The sequence below is a fragment of the Phycodurus eques genome, chromosome 3 (assembly GCF_024500275.1).
Source record: "Phycodurus eques isolate BA_2022a chromosome 3, UOR_Pequ_1.1, whole genome shotgun sequence".
NCBI classification, from domain to species: Eukaryota; Metazoa; Chordata; class Actinopteri; order Syngnathiformes; family Syngnathidae; genus Phycodurus; species Phycodurus eques.
This window is the reverse complement of record NC_084527.1, coordinates 15,111,939-15,132,867: the sequence shown is the minus strand read 5'-3', so window position 1 is coordinate 15,132,867 and position 20,929 is coordinate 15,111,939. Positions and strand designations below refer to the sequence as shown.

Sequence of the window (20,929 nt, the reverse complement as noted above, 5' to 3'; positions counted from 1 at the left end):
TTGCGATTTGACGTGGGGGCCTTTCACACTGAGTAAGTGCAGTGTGACAAGGCCTTTAGAGTGTGTTTGTGTGGTTGTACCGTTTCGCTGGTGTTGTAGTCCAGGCCTTGCTGAGCTTCAAGGTTCTGAGCGTAGAAGAAAAGTGAAACATTCCCATATGTGCCCTTGTTCCTGTAGACCACTAGGGTCAGAATCCCTAACGTTTCATTCACTTCAAACCTAGAAACCACAGAATATTAACATGAGACTCATTTTTGAATTGTAACTTGAACAATTGTCAATAATAAACGTGCAGTGCTTTCTTACATGGTGTTCGTCCATTCAACGACTCCTCTCATGCCATCATTAGCAGCAATGCTGACCTCTGCCACCAAACCCTCAGTGTCTATGGCACAGGATAATATATGAAGAAGATCAATATCGATGAGTAGTTTAAATGTTAAATACAAGCTTTAGCACTACCATTTCTGCACTACATAGCGAACTCTAGAAGCTCTAAAAGGAGTTTGAACAGCTATATTTAAGGTGGACCTCCCTTTAGTCTTTCTATGACCAAGTGACGGGGAGGCCAGTTGTGGCTTTAGTTAGGTCACTTAATCTGCTCCCATCAAAACCACCAAATTCCTCTTTTATGGAAAGCATCCCTCTCTATCCAAACCACATGACTAATGCCATGTGTGACTGACTTCTCTCATTCACAAGATGGACTATAGCATGAATTAGGGCATTAGTAGTTGTAGTAAATAGCCAACTCTCGCATGCTGCATTCTGATCAACTTAACTATAGGGCCAGAGTTAAATACAAATAAAACAAAACTCGGGAATTATAGCCGTTTCTCTTGCTATGTTAATATTGAGCCCTTTATGCAACACTTAAGACCTTTATGCACAGATCAAAGCATAAATTACCTGGTAATGTGCAATACACGACTTCTAGTCACACAGAGCAAAGTAGTGAAGGATTGTGAGAAAGTATGAAAAGAAAGGAATTCAGACAAAAAAGACAATGTGGAAAATATACCCATAATCTATTAAAAATGTCCATAAATGATTAGAGACAAAACAATAGTTATGAGTAAAACCCAACCCAACAAGAAATCCATTTAGTCTTATACCTAGTCGAGGAACTGTGGCAAGGGTTGTTAGAAGTACTGCTGATGTAATGTTGACCAGGAAGTATTCCTGCAACTCTGGAATGTCATCCTAGTAAAACAAACAAACAAAAATGCTTCAAAATTAACTCTTTTCTATGAGTAAATAGAATAAATCTTCAGTCTTATAAATGGCAGCTTGCTCTCCGTGCGGTTTACTGAACATGGACCTTATGCGGTCACTATGAGGGGAGAATGTATTTACCTCCAATATGGTGACAGGGATAGCAACAGAAGTCTGACCCTCCTGAAGAATCACAGAACCTGTTCCGGCCAAGAAGTCTTGTCCTGGGTCAGCAAGAGCACCTTCTACCTGGGAGAGGTTCTCCAGGGAACCTTTGAGAACCTCATAGGTGACATTCACAGCTCCTGACCAAAGAATTGTAAGTAATACTCTCAGTTCAATTATACATAAAATCGTGTGCACGGGAAGTAAATTGATAAGGAAACTTCACTGAATCATCTAAAACAGGACCAACTGACCTGAAGCTCCGAACTCCCTGTTGATGTAGATGTTTATAGTGTGCTCTCGCTCCTCAGTGGTCACCCTTAGGGACGATGCTGCAATGGTCAACAGCCCATATGGTTCGTCACTGGTATCCACTGTAAACACCGCCTCACTTCCCTGAATGTCAAGTGTGGCGTGGCCTGGCACCGCAACACCTTCAACAGGGCAATGGCATTCTGATTTAATTATCTAAGTTTTGCAGAAAGTTTTTCATTCACACATTTCCAGTACAAAATCAACTGTGATGATGTGTGTTACCAAAAGTTTGGATGCTGGTCAAGAAAACTTTGTATACAGATTTGTCCTCTGGTATGACATCATCAAGAAGCTGTACAACGATGGTATTATTCAGCTGTCCCTGTAGGAGAATCAAAAGAAATATGTCGGCGAAACTAAAAGATAAAAATATAGTCGTCATTTATCATATATCGCTACATCATGAAAGCCTTCTTACAAGACAAGTGTTTTACCTCATGAAATAAAAGTCTCCCTGAGTTGTGAGTGAAGGTCTGTTCTAAAAGGGGACCCTGTATTGTCCAATTCACTGTGACATTACCCACGCCTGGAGCAGTCCTCAAAACTAACAAGGGCAGCTTTTCACCTGTAAAACAAACATAAAAAATAGTCTAGTAGGTCCAAACTAATTGTCAAAGCATTACAACTGGCAACCCACCCTCCCTGGCGATGACTGAACGTGATGCTGGATGGAAACCCACAATGCCGGCCACGTTATCATTAGCCAGAATCACGATGTTGACGGTATCCGAGCTGGGGAGGATACGACTTCCTCCCTCCGTATTAACAAGGCCAATAAGGAGGCTCTCGTTGTCTTCTGGCTCAATATCGTCTCTGATTACAATCTCAATTGTGTTCTTGAGATCACCTGTAGACACATTCCAAGAAAAGTGGTTCCAAACGTAGATTAACCTTCGTGACTAGCAAGATACACAAGACTAAGCTCATAAAGTAAGCAAGTTAACTGCATATTATTGCAAAAACAGGTGATAGGCTTACCATCAAAAACCAAAGTTCCCCCAGTTCCAGTAAAGTCTCTATCTGGTGTGGCTTTTCCTCCAACAAACCTCCACTCCACAGTGACCGTCCCCAAGTTGCCTCCTCTCCTTTCAATCACCAGAGGAACCACCGTCAAAGGCTCTTCACGAACCTCAACGTAGAGCCCTTCGTTGGTGGCATTGGGATTGGCGCTGTATATCAAAAACACGCCAAACGCATCCCCGTTCAACCCTATGGTGACCACTGCTTTATGTGGCTGGCCAATAGAGGGCAGGTTCTTCTGGTCTGTGGTCAAATTCATCAGTCCTACCTTCAAATGACATGAGGCATTACATGTGTAACACAACTTCAAAACAATGGGTAAAAAAAAATAAACCACAGCAGTAATAATATGGTGCTAAATACCTTTAAGATCTGTACAGCAAAGCTTTCATCCATTTCAGGGAATTTATCTGTCAAAATGAGCACAGTGAGGTTTGCTTCCCCTGAGCCGTCCTCCATAAAGGCACTTTCGGCCATCGCAGGGATGTAATCGGTCCCTGCAGAGGCTTGGCTGCTGTACAGGACAGTAGCTGCAGTCACATTTTTCACATAAGTCATGACCTGAGACGTTGTTTCAAGTTTCTCATCCCCTGAAGTCACCCAAGTGCAGGGTGGCGAGATTGTGCTAGAGGATAGGGAGAAGGCTTGGCAGGCACGTTCTCTCAGGCATGCAGCAGCACAGGCAGACAAGGGATCCTTCTGACCAGTGATGTTAAGTGAGCCTTGAGGGGAAGTGGCTGGAATCCCTGGTTTTGGGATGTCATAGTAGGCCAGCAAGTTCTGGCCCTCAGCCTGAGCTGAACCGACTGGGTCGATCTCCGATGTGCTGTACAGGATTTGCAGGCGGCCGAAGTTCCCTTTTCTGAAATTCAAGCCATGTGATGATTATGACAGGAAATGTACCAAACATGTCATGTTTCAATTATTACAGCTACCTTCTGTGGACAGTAATATTTGCTCCAAAGACGCCTTCCAGTGGCTCCTGGATGCGGTAAACAGACTGTCCAAAGTACACTGTGCCATATGGATTGTCATTAGCAGGCACTTTAATGTTAACAGATGAATCAGTTCCGAGGTTCCCACCATTACTGGCACTGGTGAGTTCTATATTTATAATCTAGCAAAGACATGAATAATATAACATGTTAAGGATTGAAGGTAATTTATTCTATGGGTACACTTTATTTTTTTGTTGTTTTTTTGTTTGTTTTTCTTTTACCTCAGTGATTTCAGGAACATCATCTGCTAAGACCTGCACTTGGAGAGTCTTCATGGTCTCTCCGGGAGCAAAGGTCACCTCTCCCAATGTAGGTCTGATGTCCCCCACTGCTAGTTTACCACTGACAGTGGCCTTCCATTGGACTACCACTGTCCCAATAGTACCAGCATTACGAACTATTGGCAGTGCAACTTCAATAGACTCTGATGCTGGTTCCTCTATGGTGACTGGAGCAGCATGGAAGACTGGGCATGACAAAATATAGTTAGAAACTTGCATACATGTAATAATATAAAATGTAGTAGCAAAATTGACCAAAACTAACCAAAGGCACCAAAAGGGTCATCAGAAGGCAATATGGTGATGATGGCACGTGTGAGCTCTCCCAGCAGAGCTCCTCCAGTAGTCTGATTAATCAACTCAACAACAACGGTCTCCTCCAGTTCGGGGACCACATCATTGATGACATAAATGGGTACCGATTTGCTGGATTCCCCTTCAAGAAGGACGACATCAGTGGAGGCTACGCTGTAATCTTCACCTGAAGGAAACGCATGTAAATCTAGATGAAGGATGGAGACAACAGATTGTAATAGCTCATATCTCCACTTAGAAACTTACTGACTCTGGCGGTCAAAGGCACGGCTCTGAACTTGACGGATACGTCTGCAAATATCCCCCCGACACGTGTGACATTTATGATAGGTCCAACATAGTCTTCAGCCACGCTGACAGCAGAAGCTGACAGCTGAAGGACACCAAAGGCATCATCACTAGCCTCCACTATCACCTGGGCTACAATTTCTATCCTGGGGCCAAGAGAGGGGGAGTTGGAAACTGAAAAGAAGTAATACGACAATGTTAAATCACAGAAATATATGCAATACACTCACTAAATTAGGTGCACCAACACAATTTAATAAGATTCTATACAAGAGCTGTACTACAAGCCAGCATACTTTGGTGTGTCATGAGAAATCATCAGGTGTGCCTGATCCAATTTCAGTTTTGTGCTCAACTAAAAAGGTCAAGATTTACACTAAATACCAGGTACATTTGAGTAAATTGATATGAGATTATCATTATTTCACTACACTTACATTTTGTGGCATTATTGTTTGGTGGTGTGCAGTGAGAAAACATGTGCCTCGGCTCAATAACGTTTGGGAAACACTGCCAGAAGCTGTACCAAAAACAGTTTTGACTGACACCGTTAGTGAGGCACTAATTCTTAAAATTCTACATACATGTTATACTTAGATATAGATTATTATGCTATTTGAACTGTATTTAATGTTCTTGTTAGGGTTGCACGGTATAGCGGGACTTGAAAAACATTGTGATACCTTGCCGTCAAAAATAAAACAATACCTTGTATTTTCAGTACTGGTACATCTAACAGTGTCACTTACTAGGCCTCTCCTGGCCTCCTTTGACAAGCTGAACGCTGATCAACTGTACAAACACAGACTCGTCTCTCTCTGGATCCTCATCATCCAACACTCTGACAGTGATGTTTGCTTCACTTTGATTGGCCAAGAAAACAATTGAATCTAGGAGTGGAACAAAGTCTTGCCATTCAGAGGCTCGGCCCACCCCGGGTGTCCTATAAGGTGCTGGATCTGCTTCCTTTAGTGTCCTGAATGTGACCCGCACCTTGGCAAATGGGAGGAAAATGACACAGAAGTCAAAAGAATAAACACTGTTGTAATAGGATAGTGTCACAAAACATTACACACCTGTCCCATCAGGCCTTTCTGTCGCAGTATGCTGAGGGTAAGAGCTGAGTCTCCTTCAGGCAGGCGAATGGGCCTTGTTGTGTTGGCGAAAACAAAAACACCATATGGGTGGTCACTGGCGAGCACAGTTAGCGTTGCAGAAGACTTGACACCCAGACGTCCATGAGACACATTAACCAAAGACACGGTAAAACTCATGTCCAATTCAGGGACCTCATCCTGGGCCACAGTAATGATGATGCACTCTGATGTCTGACCAATGCCAAAGGAGATGTTACCAGACTGATTCAAGAGTTCCCCTTCGGAGCTAGGATCAGCTTCCCAGTTCACAGTCACATTGGAGAGATCACCAAATGACCGATCAACCTGGGAGAGGGAAGCAAGATGTTGCAAAATGAGGTACATACCGTACAATTCTTTATGACACATTTAAGTGGACTCCTTTAACACTTATACTATTTCAAAGCTAAGCCTACACTTTAAGACATTTAGATGTGTGCTGGACTTTACTAACTGATTAAGTAAAAGTCCAAGACAAACTTTCCAGTTGACGCAATCCATTTATTTTCTCCAAATATTTTGTTGTGAACATTAAACTCTGATTAGTTTCCTTTAACTTTTAAATACATTTACAGCAACAAGCTGTTACAGTGGTCAAAAAAGTGTTTTCTCCTTCTGGTTGGAACACCTAACAAGGCAAAGGAAGGTTCCTACTAAAATACTGTAGAATTAACCGTCAATTATCCAATGACACCTGATACAAAAAACAAAAACAAAATGCGCAACTCATTGGGATGAAAGAAAACTTATTTTCTGATTCAAACTGCATATTGATTATGACATACTGGGCCTTTCACGTGAGCACAATAAATGACATGGCACAATGGCATTGTGAAAAAAACAAACTAAGCATGCCAGAAACAATAGCCAGAGATAGCTGAACCCCTTATTTTTCCCAAAGCCACTAGGAGGCAACAATACTGTATTTGCTTGGTGTCTTGGAATGTCTTATTATAAACTGTAGCTCCCAAATGATTTATTTATTTGGCATTTTAGGCCAATGTCTCACCGAATTCACAATTTCTGGGAGAATTAACATTTACGAAAAGCTAACTCCACAGACCTGTAGAACTACAGAGCTCTGTCCACCCTCAGGTTCTGTTCCGTTAACGGACAGGAAGCCAGGGCTGAATTCAAAGACTCCGTGGGCATCATCAGAGGCTGCAATGGTGACCGTGATGCGGGAGGCAGCTCCCAAGCTGGCTACACACGCACACACACACACATGCACACACACACGCACACACACACACACACACACACACACACACACACAAAAGCCTCATGGTAAGAAGACATTTTTTAGCAAATCTAGAAGACGCACTATGCGAATCAGTTCACTCAAGAGCCTTATAAACAGTCCTGTTCAAACTTCCTAACTTCGTAAAATCTTCTTTATTCATTCTTATGGATTTTTTTTTTTAGTTCAAACATAACATTTTAGCGCCTTGAGACATTTATTCCACAATAAACCGTGGATTTGGGGAGGTGGACACTTACCATGGTGAAGAAAAGATGAAGGCAGGAAATCAGAGTCACTCTCCCCACTACCACTTTCCTCAACATGCAGAAAGTGATCCACTGGTGGATCACAAATCAGAATCACACATGAGGAGGAAGGGGGTACATACCCGGGAATCAGATCAGGAGATCAGATATCAAAAAACACATTGGAAGGAAGGTTGATAGGTAGAAATGTGGAAAGTGGTTTACAAGACAAGATGCACTAAAACACTGCAGGGTTTCTACCAGTTGGTTCACAGCTTTAGGATTAAGGATTTCAAAACAATACAACATACTCTTAAGGTTTACATTTTTGTACAGTTTGGAATAACTGCTGCTAATCTGGCAAATTATTGCAGAAACCCTACAGGGGAACGCTAAAGCAAAAACCACAACAAGTAGAGAATTGTATTGTTTTCTCACCTCCTCCATTGGTATTGTAGAGCTCCACTCTAAAGTCCTTGTCCAGCTCAGGGACAGGATTGTCAATGATGGTTACCGTAATGAACTTTAACCTTTCTCCTGGAAGGAAATCCAGCATACCCTCTGAGTCCTGACAATAAAATACAGAAACATGATCAGATATTACATGGAATTACATGTACATTATGTACATTTGTTGAATTAAAGTGAGAGGGAAAGTTGACCTCATAGTCTTCTGGGCTGGATGCTGTGAAGGGGGTTGTCCTGTATCCCACCATGACCCTCCCCAAAAGGCCTTGGGCCCTGGCCACTGGCAGTCGGACCTGTCCATCTTCCTCTTTGACAGTGATGTGCGCAGGTTCCAATGCAGGGGCGATCAATCCCTCGCCCGGAAGATGAGCTTGGAACTGCAGCAAGCCTGTCAGAAAAAAGACCACCTTGTATCGTGCTAGAAGTATCACAACTGAGGATAAAGCTGTGTTTCAGGTGTGTAGGTGAATACCAAAGGGATGGTCACTCGCCATGACAGTGACTGTGTTAACAGAATTACTGGGGTCAATGCTTGCGCCGCTGGCAGGAGTTGAGCCCAGTTTCCCATCACTGGATCCTGCTGACACCAGTATGACTTGAAAGGTCTCTGCCAGCTCAGGGAGATTGTCATCCAACACCAGTAGGTTCAGTACCTAAAGGATATGTGCACAACATTCTACGTATGAATACTGAACGTGGCTCAGCACTCAGTACAGTACAGTACAGTACAGTATTTGGCCTAAATGAGAAACTCCAATATATAGTGCACTTATTGGATTGGCCACTAGGTGAAGTTGGTTGTCAAGAAAATCAGTCTTTGGGTGACTAAAAACACTGCTGGCACATACGACTTACTGTATGGTCTACACTCTACAGCAGTGGTTTGCAAAGTTTTGACCACCAAGCACCACCTAAAAAAAGAATATTTAGCTCTACAATCATGACTAAAATTAAAATACAGTGGGGTAGTAGGCCTGTTTATAAAAAATGAGACAGGTTTTATTTTATTAAAGTTTTTTTTAAAATTAATTTAAGCCACTGTAAAATCAGGCACTGTTTGAACATTAACACTGCTTTTAAATATAGGATGATTGAAAAAAAAAGAAAAAAACTCGTCCAAAATAATAATTCAGTTGAAATGTATTTCACATAAAAGTAAATAATTGTACCAAAAAAAAGTTCTTAAGCAGTTCTTAAAGATTAAATAACAATGTATTGTACTCAAAAGTTAAATACAACAAACTGTACCTCAGCAGTGATTCTTTCACGTACCACAAGAGGTAGTATCACTAATGGGCCCACGCCCCATTAGTGGTACTACTACCACACTTTGAGAATCACTGGTCGACAGTATTGCCTTTTAATTTGCATGTGAATGTATTTCTTGGGATGTTCTTGAGTATATTACTATATACTAAAATATAACCACCATATATAATTTACCAGGACTATCTTTTGGTTGGACAATCCTATGAGATTCAATACAAATATAAAATAAAGCAGATCTATTTTGATTGAAGGAGAATATGTCACGTCAGTGATGTAAAAAATTTACGTTTATTTGTCACACTTTCACTCCTTAATACTCAGAGAAAGATTTTGTCTCTCCAATGAACTAAATAATCGTAAAAATGGCATTAAATGAATAACCCTGTCAATGAAAAGTGAGTTTCATCCCTGTCAATACTGATCTTGTATTGACTCATTGCATGCAAATAAGCATGCTGGTAACAGTTACTGTATGGCACACTTGTTTTCACCCCACTCAAAGGCTTTTACAACTGGTGAGTCATTGTCACACACCTCAGAGCGCTGCCCACTCAAGAAAAGAACAACTCCAGTGGCATTGAGAAAATCCTCATGTGCAGGCCTCCCACTGTCCACGCCATTCACTTGGGTAACAGAATAATTGACATATACATGGTCCAGAGATCCTCGCATCCGCTCAATAACACAGGAAACGGTTGAACCCTCCTCAGTGGTCTATAAAACAAGCAGAAGGAATGGAAACACGAGTTAAATTTAAATAAACCAGCAAACAAATGTACTACTAAAACTATATAATTCGTACATCAGTAAATTGCAGCTGCTTGGCCAAAATCGGCTACATTCCCTACCCAATTCCAACACATGAATAATGTGATCCAGAGTGATCCTCTTGTTTCTGATGGAATGCCGTCCCTCAGCCCTGCCACCTGTTGCGCTGATGAACGTGAGCAACTATACGCAGCTCTCCAGTTCCATTATTGGGAATCCTGATCTACTTCTACAGGAATGCCCCTGATGGATACAGTGGCGGCGGCCACGCCATCTGCCGCTCCACCTGAGATCAACGCAACCAATCGAACTAAAAAGGGAGAGTGTGGCCTTTTTGCAGCCATGCATGAAGACTAATGAAAAATGCAGCATGACAGCTGCTTACAAAAAAAGGGGGTTCTGTTACACGTGTCTATGTGTGCATGGTTTCTCTGCAGAAACAGCTGAGTCATGACAGTGATATGCCTCTGCAACTGTAAGCGAATTTACAATACTGTTTTCTTTTTACACCTCAGGTTATTATATTTACATATGTTAAAGGTTATACAATGGACCATCCAAAGTTGAACACAATCCATTTTGTGACGTTTAAGTTGGTCAAATATCAAAAGAAACATTTTCCTCTTGGAGTTTTACAAGTGTAATGAGAAGTTAACTTCTAACACTTTGAGCGTGTCTGACATACATGTAATGGAGTTTAATGGATGGTAAAAGTGTGCCGTTTGTTGGCAAACATTTATGGACATTTTTACAATAGGCACTAGCCATTATACTTCCAGCTACATGCTATCTTCTGGACCTTAGCATCTATTTATGTTTTTCTTTGTCGCGGTGAGCTCCATGTTTGGTTCTATTGTTATCATTAGACTTTTCTCTTCTGGTAAAAATGGAGTGGAAAAGGTCAACACCATCATGTACACAATTTTCAGGGAAAAGAAAAGATGATGAGGAAAAATGGGCAAAGGATGCAGTTATGAAGACAACTTTGTTTGGAATGACCCTAGTATGATGTTATTGTATGGGCACAGGGGCAATTACAAGTTGAAATTGTTGATAACCTCTCATGTAATTAGCAGAGTCCTTTATGACCCCTTGTAATGTCCCTTTCATTAGCCTCGCTAATACAATAGCCTCTCACCAAGAAGCTTGCTTGATCGCATCAGATACTTAATTTTTAGTTTTTTGCCGAGAAACAAAATTTGAGAGACTGGACGGCTTGTAATTGTCGATAATAACTTCTCACCTGCTCATGAGCCTCTCGCTAAGGTGCTGGCTCACAGAAACACCAAGCAAGAAGCTAATAACAGCAACATTATGAGGGGCCTTTAAGGATTTAGCTGATAAACAAGAGAGGTTATCGGCGATAGGAATTTGTCATGTTCTCTACTATTTTGGTTCAAATGAAGTGACATTGTATGTCAGAATAAGAGTAAGATAATATTCGTGGAAGCTTTTGGAGTCTTTGAGTTTGAAGATTCCACTGTACATTGATAGGAAATCGATTTCTTAACTGATTGTAGCCAAACTTTGGAATGGAACATGGCCATGGAACAAAAGATTCCATTTGGTGCGCATTTAGGTAGGATCACTTTTATTAACACTGAACTTTCATAAACCTTCCTGACCAAATTCCAGCATATGCAGGCAGTGGTTAGTGCCGTGGGTCATGAAGAAATGGGCGTCGAGATAAACCAAGTGCACTTACGTCAGGTATGCAGCCACCCGTGAACCCAAAAAGCCCGTTGGCATTGTCACTCTTCATGACGCGTATCACGGCCGTGGGCCTGGGGAAGGGCAGGCGGGCGCCGCCACTTACGGCCACCAGCTGCAGGTAGAACAGTTCCTCCCCCTCCTCTTCATCATCATCCTTGACTTCCACCACAAACGACTTCTGGCTCTCCTGTGGCTTGTATCGGAGGTAACCTGAGATGCTGCGCAGGTCCGTTTTTGCAGGTTGGCTGTGAAGCTCATGTATGTGGCTACGGTTCAGTCTGGTATGGTACATGCGAACATCTTGAAGGAGGCCTGTGTACCGCTGTTGACCTGATGGATCTGACCCAAGGAATATAGAAGCAGGACCTAAAGTGGACAAACAGAAAAGAAGTGAGAAATTAACCTATATCAAAAACTGTACAAATAACTCCTCAACAGAATGTGATTAATTTGCTGATTTTGCATTTTTATGTGTGGTGTTGTTTGCTTTTCTGGTCTAACAAGTAACCTTTACTTGACCCCATTTTTTTGCTGAACTACCAATCAAAGGACCCAGTATAATAAAGAACAACTGCAGGAAATCTGCAACAGTGGGTAAGTACAAAGCCCTGATGCAAAACTATCCAACTACAGGTTAAGGAACCACTGGAAGACAATGGCAACTGACACAACTGATTATATGCACGTATTGATTATGACTGAAGTTAACTAAAGAGCCATTTGGGATATTTCCCCCTCCTGAGAACCTTCAGTCCAGGGCGGGCTACCACTATTGTCTCCGGTAATTAGAAGGAGAATGAATAAAAGAAGATGCTGGCTGATTCCTTTGAGCAGTAACAATATCCAACTGGGCTCACTCAAGCGTTGAAGAGACTCAGTAGTTATGAACAATGAAGGATGGAACGAGAGGTGGGTAGTGTGTGTGCGCAGTATGTGTGGGCCTGGATTTTTAAGGAAGGACAGACTTTTTTTGCATTTCATGTACACCGACAAGAAACAAAACAGCAACATCCCCTTATAATTCAAAGATTGTACGCTTATGACAACAAAATTATGCTTTGTGCCTCTGTCACTGACCGTGGTGCTGAAAATGCAGTCTGGAGATAAAAAATGGAAAATAATTTGGATTTTAGTTTTATTATCCATCCAGCCATCCATCCATTTTCTATAGCCCTTGTCCTCATTAGGGTCAGCCATTCAAACTGAGCTGACCCTGGGCGAGAGGCGTGGCACACCCTGGACTGGTTGCCAATCAATCACAGGGCTTTATTAATCAAATAGTAATAAAACAAGAGTATTTGGAATTATCAATTAATCTTCTATAGCACTTATTTTTTTAAGGCTCATGGCAGGGGCTGTAGCCAATTTCAGTTGGAGGATCATCACTATAAAATTGCTTCAAACCAAAAAAACAAAAAAAAGTGTAAACCACTACTCTACTGTTAGAAAAATATATGCTTTTGTGCTTATAAAATGTATTCTAGTTAAATATAACACTGTATAATGTTATATTTAATAAGAGGACAAGAACGGAGACCTTGCTCCTGTCGCTCTCTCTGATATTGTATTATCACTTTGCTGTAAGACAAAGCAAGATGTCTGCATTTTTGGGGGGCGCCAGTTGCATGAGGCAGATGATAACTACCTGTTCGCCTTTGCTTAAGGAGAACTAGGCAGGCACTTCTTAGCAGCAGCCGTCCTGCTTGTATTTGGAATTATATCTTCTTGGAATTATACACGACGATGTTGAGCGGGTGTTCTTATTGACCGTAGAAAACTTCACTCACAATATACGACTATAAGCAATATATTCATTTCATAACTGGACGATTGTTCAAATAATGTGAGCAGCTTTTTGCATCGTATATTCTGTCTGCAAGCACAAAACATGGCAGTAGTGAGGATGCACTCCAAATAAGGTTAATCCTAAAAATTATATATTTTTCTACACATTGCTATTAGAAAGAGCTTCTTCTCTAACCCCAAAAATGTGTTGAACTAATTCAACTACCTAAGCACATAAAGGGTGTTTGTATCCAGTTGAAGAATTGGGAGACACCTAATGCTGAGGAAGTCTACTAACAAATAGAAAATAATGGCACAAAAGATTATACTAGGAACCAGATTGGGTTACTTCAACTTGACTCAACAGGCCCCTCAATTTAAATTTCTGGATCACACTTGAGAATTTATGTTTTCCAAGCCAATCAGCGAAGATAATAATATTGAAAACATTATAAACAAACACATTGTATTCTAAGTTATAAATGATAACAGCTAAAAAAAATTAGTAAATGTATGATAATTAAGAGTATTTCACCATCAGCGATGCCTTCTCCTTTGACGCTCTTCAGGCCTCCAGGAATAGGGTTCCCATCCAGGAAAAACTGAATAATTCCATCATCCACAGAAATGATCAAATGTAGCCATGTATTGTCTTCCACAAATTTGGCACCAGTGGCCTGGGCTACTTGGGTATTATTTGATCCTGTCACTGTGTAGTACAACTTCACTGTGATATAAGACTCATTGGTGTGGACTTTCACACCATAATACAAGGTGCCATTTGTGATTCCTTTGGAGATAATGAAGCCATCAGTAGCCACTCTGGGGACCAGCCATGCAGAGAATGTAAAGTTGCCCGGCACAGGAGGTGAATCTTTGGGTGAAATGGTCCCGTAAGCTCCATGATGTCCAGAGAAAAACCATGTGTCTGTTGCAGAGTGGTGTCTTCTGGCACGAGGCCTGAGCTCGACCGCATCCGGGAAGGACGCTAGAAGAAGCAGGTCATCCATCAGAGGAAGACCCTCTGGGAAGTGTCCGGATACAATCTCCCAGGCAACCCGCACGTCGCCAAAAGTACCCTGTTGTCGGAGGATGGTAAAGGAAGAGACGTCCGCCATATCCTCCTCTGACAGTACATCCTCTGCTACTTCTTGGTCCAGATCGCTGTCGGCGATGGCAAACACACCATACGGGTCGTCATTGAAGGGAATGACAAGCGAGGCACTCAGAGAAGTCGCAGCAAGTTGGCCATCTATAAAGATGACAACATGTTATATTTAACCAACTTTTCCAATACGCCTCATATTTATGGTTCGACAGTGTACACCAGGGGTGTCAAACTCATTTTTGGCACGAGCCACATCACAGTTATGGTTCCACTCAAAACGTGAATGTATGATTGCCTCATATTAATACATATACACAAATTAATGGATAATTACTTTTGAAATTAAAAGCCAGTAAAAACTGTTCAACTACAGTATTAATCACAATTTTTTTTTAAAGTGGGGTTGGTAACAAAAAATGCTTGCAATATCTCAATATTTTTAAGTGAAGCCAATTTGGTATTTTAGCAAGAAACACAGTCAATGCACACTCTCGTGGGCCACATAAAATGATATGGTGGGCCGGATCTGGCCCTTGGGCCACCAGTTTGACACATGTGGTGTACACCATGATCCACTTTTTTTTTTTTTTTTTTTTTTTTAACTCACAAGAAATATTAACCAGTCTGAGGACAAAGAACTCATTGAATTCTGGAAGCTTATCTGAGATGGCCTCCAGGATGATAGCTTTGGAATCTTCTCCTGCGGTGAAAGTGATGGAGCCAGAGGTGACGGTAAACTCTTGACTTTGCATCAATGGCGTGATGGAGTCATTGGTATAAAGCTGCCAGAAGACTGTTGCATTACCAAAACGACCTCGTGCTCGCAAGACACTGGGGAGAAAAATAGCAACACTGGTCAAGAACACATTCATTGTCTCAGATTTTTTTTTTGCTGATATAGGACAATTTTGATGTGCTGAATCCAAATATCACACTATATTTGCTCAATCAGGTCAACTTTTTGAACTGTGGCCACATGGGTTTGTTTAAATGTACAGGTATTTTTGCTTTTGAGGTTCAAATAAACAGAGGTTCATGCCCTGAAGTTTGAACAATGATGATGTAACAGTCAAGTAACAGACTTACTTTTATCAATGTTTATTATTCAATTTACAGTAAGCAAAGTTTGTAACATTTGATTAATAAACTTAACAACGTGGCATAAAAACTTGACCTGAACAAAAGAAATTTGGATTCGGCAATGCAAAATAGTCCTAAATCAGTTTAAAAAACACTCACATAAACAAATTAAAAAACTCCCATAAACAAATAAAACAACTCACTTAAAAAAATGTGTAACCAATGTAATAAGATGCTGCCTTTTCATAACAGCTCCTCCATTGAGAGGTGCCAATGAAGACAGTAAAATATGGGAATGAAATTCAAATGATGTCAAATAAAGACAACTATGCATCCATTCATTTTCTATAATGCTTTTTCCTTATTAGGCTACATTTACATTATGTTCCTACCCTGGCAGCCACAGCAACCCCCGTTTGCCCGATGCATAGTGCATCTTGGGATTTTGGGATTTTTTTCTGCATTTTCAAGTCTAAGTTTTCTCACGATTTATAACCGTATCGATGATGGGCCTCTGACATATATTTTCTTTTTTTTTTGAGAAGGGGGAAAGTTACACCAGTTCACCACATTTTAATCATGTACAACCAATGTACATGATCAAATTAAGGATTTTATTTTTCAATGTGGCGACACAGGGCAAGAGGTGGGGAAAACTTTTATTCAAAGACATTTTACTAGAAGTTATTGCTTTTCCCCTCTTCAACCCTCTTTTCCATTGGCTCCAGTGAGAAAATGCCATTAGCGTCATCATTGGCCTCAATGACCACAGTAGCCGTGTCTGCTCCGTACACCACCGCATCACCTGTGGACACAGATATAATCAAATTATCACTCTTTACATTTCAATATTCAACAAATATTATAGACATCGGATATGGGCTGCCTTCACTGCCACTGTCTTCTTAACAAGTGCTCACTTGGGACTGTAAGATACATACAGTATAAACTAAAGTGACTGATATTTATCAGAAGCAGTCAGTGAGTAATCCTCACAGTCACATACTTCAGGTTGCTGGACTACGGTACACACTGAAGTAAGCATGTCGGCATTTTCTCATAAGTACAGTGACGGAGTAAAGCGAGTGAAGGTCCCTGCATGAATTTGATTGAGGTCTAGCATGAGGCATATTGACTTCTTCAGCAAGACATCTTACTCTACAACTGCCCATTATGCTTGGGCAGTTGTGGAGCAAGAGACCAACTGAGTCGCTGGTCTTTGTGTCTTAGACTATTTGGAGTCTGGTAATTAAGGTTCTGTTGGGGCCCCAGCAGTCTTTCATTGCTCTTACTGACACACAATACCGAGAGTAAGAAAGCACTCAGTGTTAGTCAAGACAGCTCCGTCTGCCTCCGCCGAGGCACTAATATGAAGCTGTCAATAACACAGAGTTAAGTACTGTATAGAGCATTAAACTGAGTGTGCGGAAATTGACTATTTTTTCTATTAACTGGTCCTGGTTTTTTTTTTTTTTTTTTTTTAAGGAAATACACGATTCAGCTTGGTATATCTATCTATCCATCCATCCATCCATCCATTTTCTACCGCTTATCCGAGGTCGGGTCGCGGGGGCAGTAGCTTTAGCAGGGACGCCCAGACTTCCCTCTCCCCAGCCACTTCATCCAGCTTTTCCGGGGGGATCCCGAGGTGTTCCCAGGCCAGCCGAAGGATATAGTCTCTCCAGCGTGTCCTGGGTCGTCCCCGGGGTCTCCTCCCGGTGGGACGTGCCCGGAACACCCCACCAGGGAGGCGTCTGGGAGGCATCCGAATCAGATGCCCCAGCCACCTTGTCTGGCTCCTCCCGATGTGGAGGAGCAGCGGCTCTACACTGAGATCCTCCCGGATGACCGAGCTTCTCACCCTATCTCTAAGGGAGAGCCCGGACACCCTGCGGAGGAAACTCATTTCGGCCGCTTGTATCCGGGATCTTGTTCTTTCGGTCACGACCATAGATGAGGGTAGGAACGTAGATTGACCGGTATATTGAGAGCTTCGCCTTTTGGCTTAGCTCCTTCTTTACCACAATGGACCGATACAAAGTCTGCATCACTGCAGACGCTGCACCGATCCGCCTGTCGATCTCCCGTTCCATTCTTCCCTCACTCGTGAACAAGATCCCAAGATACTTGAACTCCTCCACTTGGGGCAGGATCTCATCCCCGACCTGGAGAGGGCACGCGACCCTTTTCCGACTGAGGACCATGGTCTCAGATTTGGAGGTGCTGATTCTCATCCTAGCCGCTTCACACTTGGCTGCGAACTGCTCCAGTGAGAGTTGGAGGTCACGGCTTGTTGAAGCCAACAGAACCACATCATCTGCAAAAAGCAGAGATGCAATACTGAGGGCACCAAACCGGAACCCCTCTACGCCTCGGCTGCGCCAAGAAATTCTGTCCATAAAAGTTATGAACAGAATCGGTGACAAAAGGCAGCCTTGGCAGAGTCCAACCCTCACCGGAAACCAGTCCGACTTACTGCCGGATATGCGGACCAAACCCTGACTCCGGTCGTACAGGGACCGAACAGCCCGTAACAGGGGGTTCGGTACCCCATACTCCCGAAGCACCCTCCACAGGACTCCCCGAGGGACACGGTCGAATGCCTTCTCCAAGTCCACAAAACACATATAGACTGGTTGGGCGAACTCCCATGCACCCTCGAGGACCCTGCCGAGGGTGTAGAGCTGGTCCACTGTTCCACGGCCAGGACGGAAACCACACTGCTCCTCTTGAATCTGAGATTCGACTTCCAGACGGACCCTCCTCTCCAGCACCCCTGAATAGACCTTACCAGGGAGGCTCAGGAGTGTGATACCGCTGTAGTTGGAACACACCCTCCGGTCCCCCTTCTTAAAAAGGGGAACCACCACCTCAGTCCATCTATCCACAAACTATTTATATTGTTCTATTGTACCATGTTTCTATATGGACCTCTTCTCTAAGAGATGCTTCACCTGGATACATTGCTACGCCTGTCCCGCACCTCAAATAAACGGCTCCTTTTGCCCTCAGGGAAAAAAAACAACAAGTGGCTCTACGAAACACACTATCATGTGTGAATGTAGATAAAAACAAATACATTTTCCAATGTTGATTCATTCATTCTGATCAATTAAAAAATACTACTGTGATTATCCCACTGGTATAATAATTGTAATACGTATAAATTTAGCTTTCCATATATTTCTTTCTCATAGTTGCATATTATTTTATCAAGGTTAATAAATAATTGAGACTTTAAAATTCACAATTAATTGTTGATTATATGCTTAATTATTTAATCAACTTAATTAAATAATTGAAACTATTCAAAATACACAATTAATTAGAATTAATTTTATTTATTCTTCCTAGCTAATAAATACCTTAGCAGTAATAAATGGGTGATATTCTCTACAGTTGAGTCAATAAAGACCTCCCTGCTCAGTAAATATAGTAGAATATGCAGAATACTCACCGGTGGCATTATACAAGACAATGAAGAAGTGCTCATCAGTCTCTGGTATGTTGTCGTCTTCTATGGCCACATAGATGTTTTTCATCCATTCCCCTATGTCGTACACCAACAATGTGTCATTACTGAGAGGGCTGAGATCGCCAGGTGACGAATCACCATATTCCACACGGTACGCCACTGTGCCGACATCGTCCGCGCGACCCGCCCGCAGAACACTGAAATTGGCCACGTCGCCTTCCTGAAGCCTCACAACGACAGGTTCTTCAGGATGCATGGAGAAGGATATGGAAAATGTAAGCGTAGATGAGCAGTATGATTCATTGGTAGCCTAACAACAAATCCTTGATGGCAAACCTCTTACCAGAAAAATAAATGGGGTCATCATTTTTGCTGATCTGAAAATGGGCTGAGACCCTGCTTCCCAGCCTTGCTCCTCCACTTGTGTTCACCAGAGTGACTGTGAAATTCTCCAGGCCTTCAGGTGTCTAAGACCAAAACAAAATAACACCAAATCATACAGTTGTGTCAAACATAGATACTTGAGATACTTTGAGATACTTGGCAAATAAATCTGATTCTGAACTTCTAGCAGCCAAGTATGGTAATTTGAAGTTTAGTTCTTCAGCGTACCTCATCAGGTAAGGATAGGAGAGTCAGGTTTTTCAAGGAGTCCCCATCCTTGAATGTGATGTTTCCCTGGACAGGGCTAACATCTTCAGATGAAGCTGGCTCTAGGATCCATGAAACAGACACTTCACTGAAGAGCCCCCTGCTCCTCTCCACTAAGTAGGTCGCTATGTGTCAGAATATGTAGAGAGATGCTCTGTTTAGACAATGGACATTTACACAAAACAGCAAATGTTGACCGATAAAGCTCATTCATGCTCTTCAATTACAGATCAGTTCTTTTAGCAGCTAGACGATTTTTGTTGTTGGGCTTTTATTGACCATTTTTGTTTGATTTAACGAAAGGACAGCTGGGACATTGGCAGCACAGCGCGTTCACAAGAGCCTGGTCCCTGATATGAATGAAAAAATTATGTAAAATCTCAACACGGACAAAAAGTTTGAATTGAATGAATTTTGTTATCACAGCGGGCTCCAACAAATTCAGGCCCATTAGAAGTAATTTAGGTGAAGTTTGAGTACAATGTGCTACTCCGATCTACCTTGGAATGTCTCGTTGCCTTTGCTCTCACTGATGGCCAGAGTTGCTCCTGAATCCCTGAATTCGATAACCCCAAAGGGGTCGTCATTCCTGCGCACTGTGACGTTGACCTCCTTGTGGCTTCCGAGGCGACTGGGAGGAGTGCTGTGGCTGCTGAGTACAACGGAGAAAGTCTCATCCACCTGAAAAACAAATGGAAAAAAAAACAAAAACGCATTTAACTCATTCATTACCAGCTCTTTTCAAAGGAGAGTTCCCTATATTATAGATATATTTTTTGTATATTATATATATATATATATATATATATATATATATATATATAGAGAGAGAGAGAGAGAGAGAGAGAGAGAGAGAGAGAGAGAGAGAGAGAGAGAGAGAGAGAGAGAGAGAGAGAGAATCTTCACTGAGTCCTTAAAACCCACAAAATATTGCATTTTGTGACAATATAAACACCAAACCTACCAAAATAAAGAGTAGGCACTCTTCTTTCACCAACAAAAAAGTTTTTTTATTGATTTTTCTATTCATTAGTAATCAGCAGCAGAACATGAGTTGGTTCCTCCCAAAACTGGTTTCTGACCAAAAAGCAGAGAAAATTAGCTTTTTGTGAAAAGAAATCTGTCAAGCAGAACAGTGACTTTGATGCTAAGATATTTCGCTTTTGTGACACAAAAACAAGACTGAGAAAGGTTTTTTGATCGCAAAGTAATACTGTATTGACAGAGAAACAACTAAGAAACGCGTCGTGAGCAACGCTGAATTCACCGCATGGCTCGAGACTTTTCTCACAATCACAACACATACTTTCTACTACCTTCTGTGACACATACAGGCCTCTGTTTATACGTTACATATAAATACTCTCTTCGAGTGTGAGGTACCTAAACTT

At 41.9% G+C, this 20,929-nt stretch overlaps 1 protein-coding gene across 6 annotated transcripts in view; it reads right to left on the bottom strand.

Annotated features, from left to right (window-relative positions):
* The window catches only part of adgrv1 (adhesion G protein-coupled receptor V1), a 112,135-nt gene that overhangs the window by 67,996 nt on the left and 23,210 nt on the right, over positions 1–20,929 (bottom strand). For 4 of the 6 annotated variants that reach the window (XR_009768284.1, XM_061672220.1, XM_061672223.1 and 1 more), the window contains exons 15-45: positions 20,039–20,219; positions 19,500–19,663; positions 19,231–19,354; positions 18,870–19,130; positions 16,091–16,217; positions 14,940–15,163; positions 13,760–14,476; positions 11,432–11,805; positions 9,493–9,672; positions 8,162–8,342; positions 7,884–8,077; positions 7,660–7,789; positions 7,234–7,314; positions 6,797–6,936; positions 5,674–6,039; positions 5,347–5,590; positions 4,556–4,771; positions 4,260–4,475; positions 3,935–4,179; positions 3,651–3,832; positions 3,079–3,577; positions 2,674–2,983; positions 2,333–2,542; positions 2,130–2,260; positions 1,918–2,017; positions 1,635–1,814; positions 1,357–1,520; positions 1,116–1,203; positions 910–933; positions 307–385; positions 81–219 (exon numbers count right to left, since the gene is read on the bottom strand). Coding sequence is in view for 5 of the 6 variants with exons in the window: in XM_061672220.1 (XP_061528204.1) it covers positions 81–219; positions 307–385; positions 910–933; positions 1,116–1,203; positions 1,357–1,520; positions 1,635–1,814; positions 1,918–2,017; positions 2,130–2,260; positions 2,333–2,542; positions 2,674–2,983; positions 3,079–3,577; positions 3,651–3,832; positions 3,935–4,179; positions 4,260–4,475; positions 4,556–4,771; positions 5,347–5,590; positions 5,674–6,039; positions 6,797–6,936; positions 7,234–7,314; positions 7,660–7,789; positions 7,884–8,077; positions 8,162–8,342; positions 9,493–9,672; positions 11,432–11,805; positions 13,760–14,476; positions 14,940–15,163; positions 16,091–16,217; positions 18,870–19,130; positions 19,231–19,354; positions 19,500–19,663; positions 20,039–20,219 (6,471 nt within the window). In the remaining variant the exon portion in view is untranslated. The remainder of the gene's footprint in view (positions 1–80; positions 220–306; positions 386–909; positions 934–1,115; positions 1,204–1,356; positions 1,521–1,634; positions 1,815–1,917; positions 2,018–2,129; positions 2,261–2,332; positions 2,543–2,673; positions 2,984–3,078; positions 3,578–3,650; positions 3,833–3,934; positions 4,180–4,259; positions 4,476–4,555; positions 4,772–5,346; positions 5,591–5,673; positions 6,040–6,796; positions 6,937–7,233; positions 7,315–7,659; positions 7,790–7,883; positions 8,078–8,161; positions 8,343–9,492; positions 9,673–11,431; positions 11,806–13,759; positions 14,477–14,939; positions 15,164–16,090; positions 16,218–18,869; positions 19,131–19,230; positions 19,355–19,499; positions 19,664–20,038; positions 20,220–20,929) is intronic. The other 2 variants (XM_061672222.1, XM_061672221.1) reach the window with 2 other exon arrangements.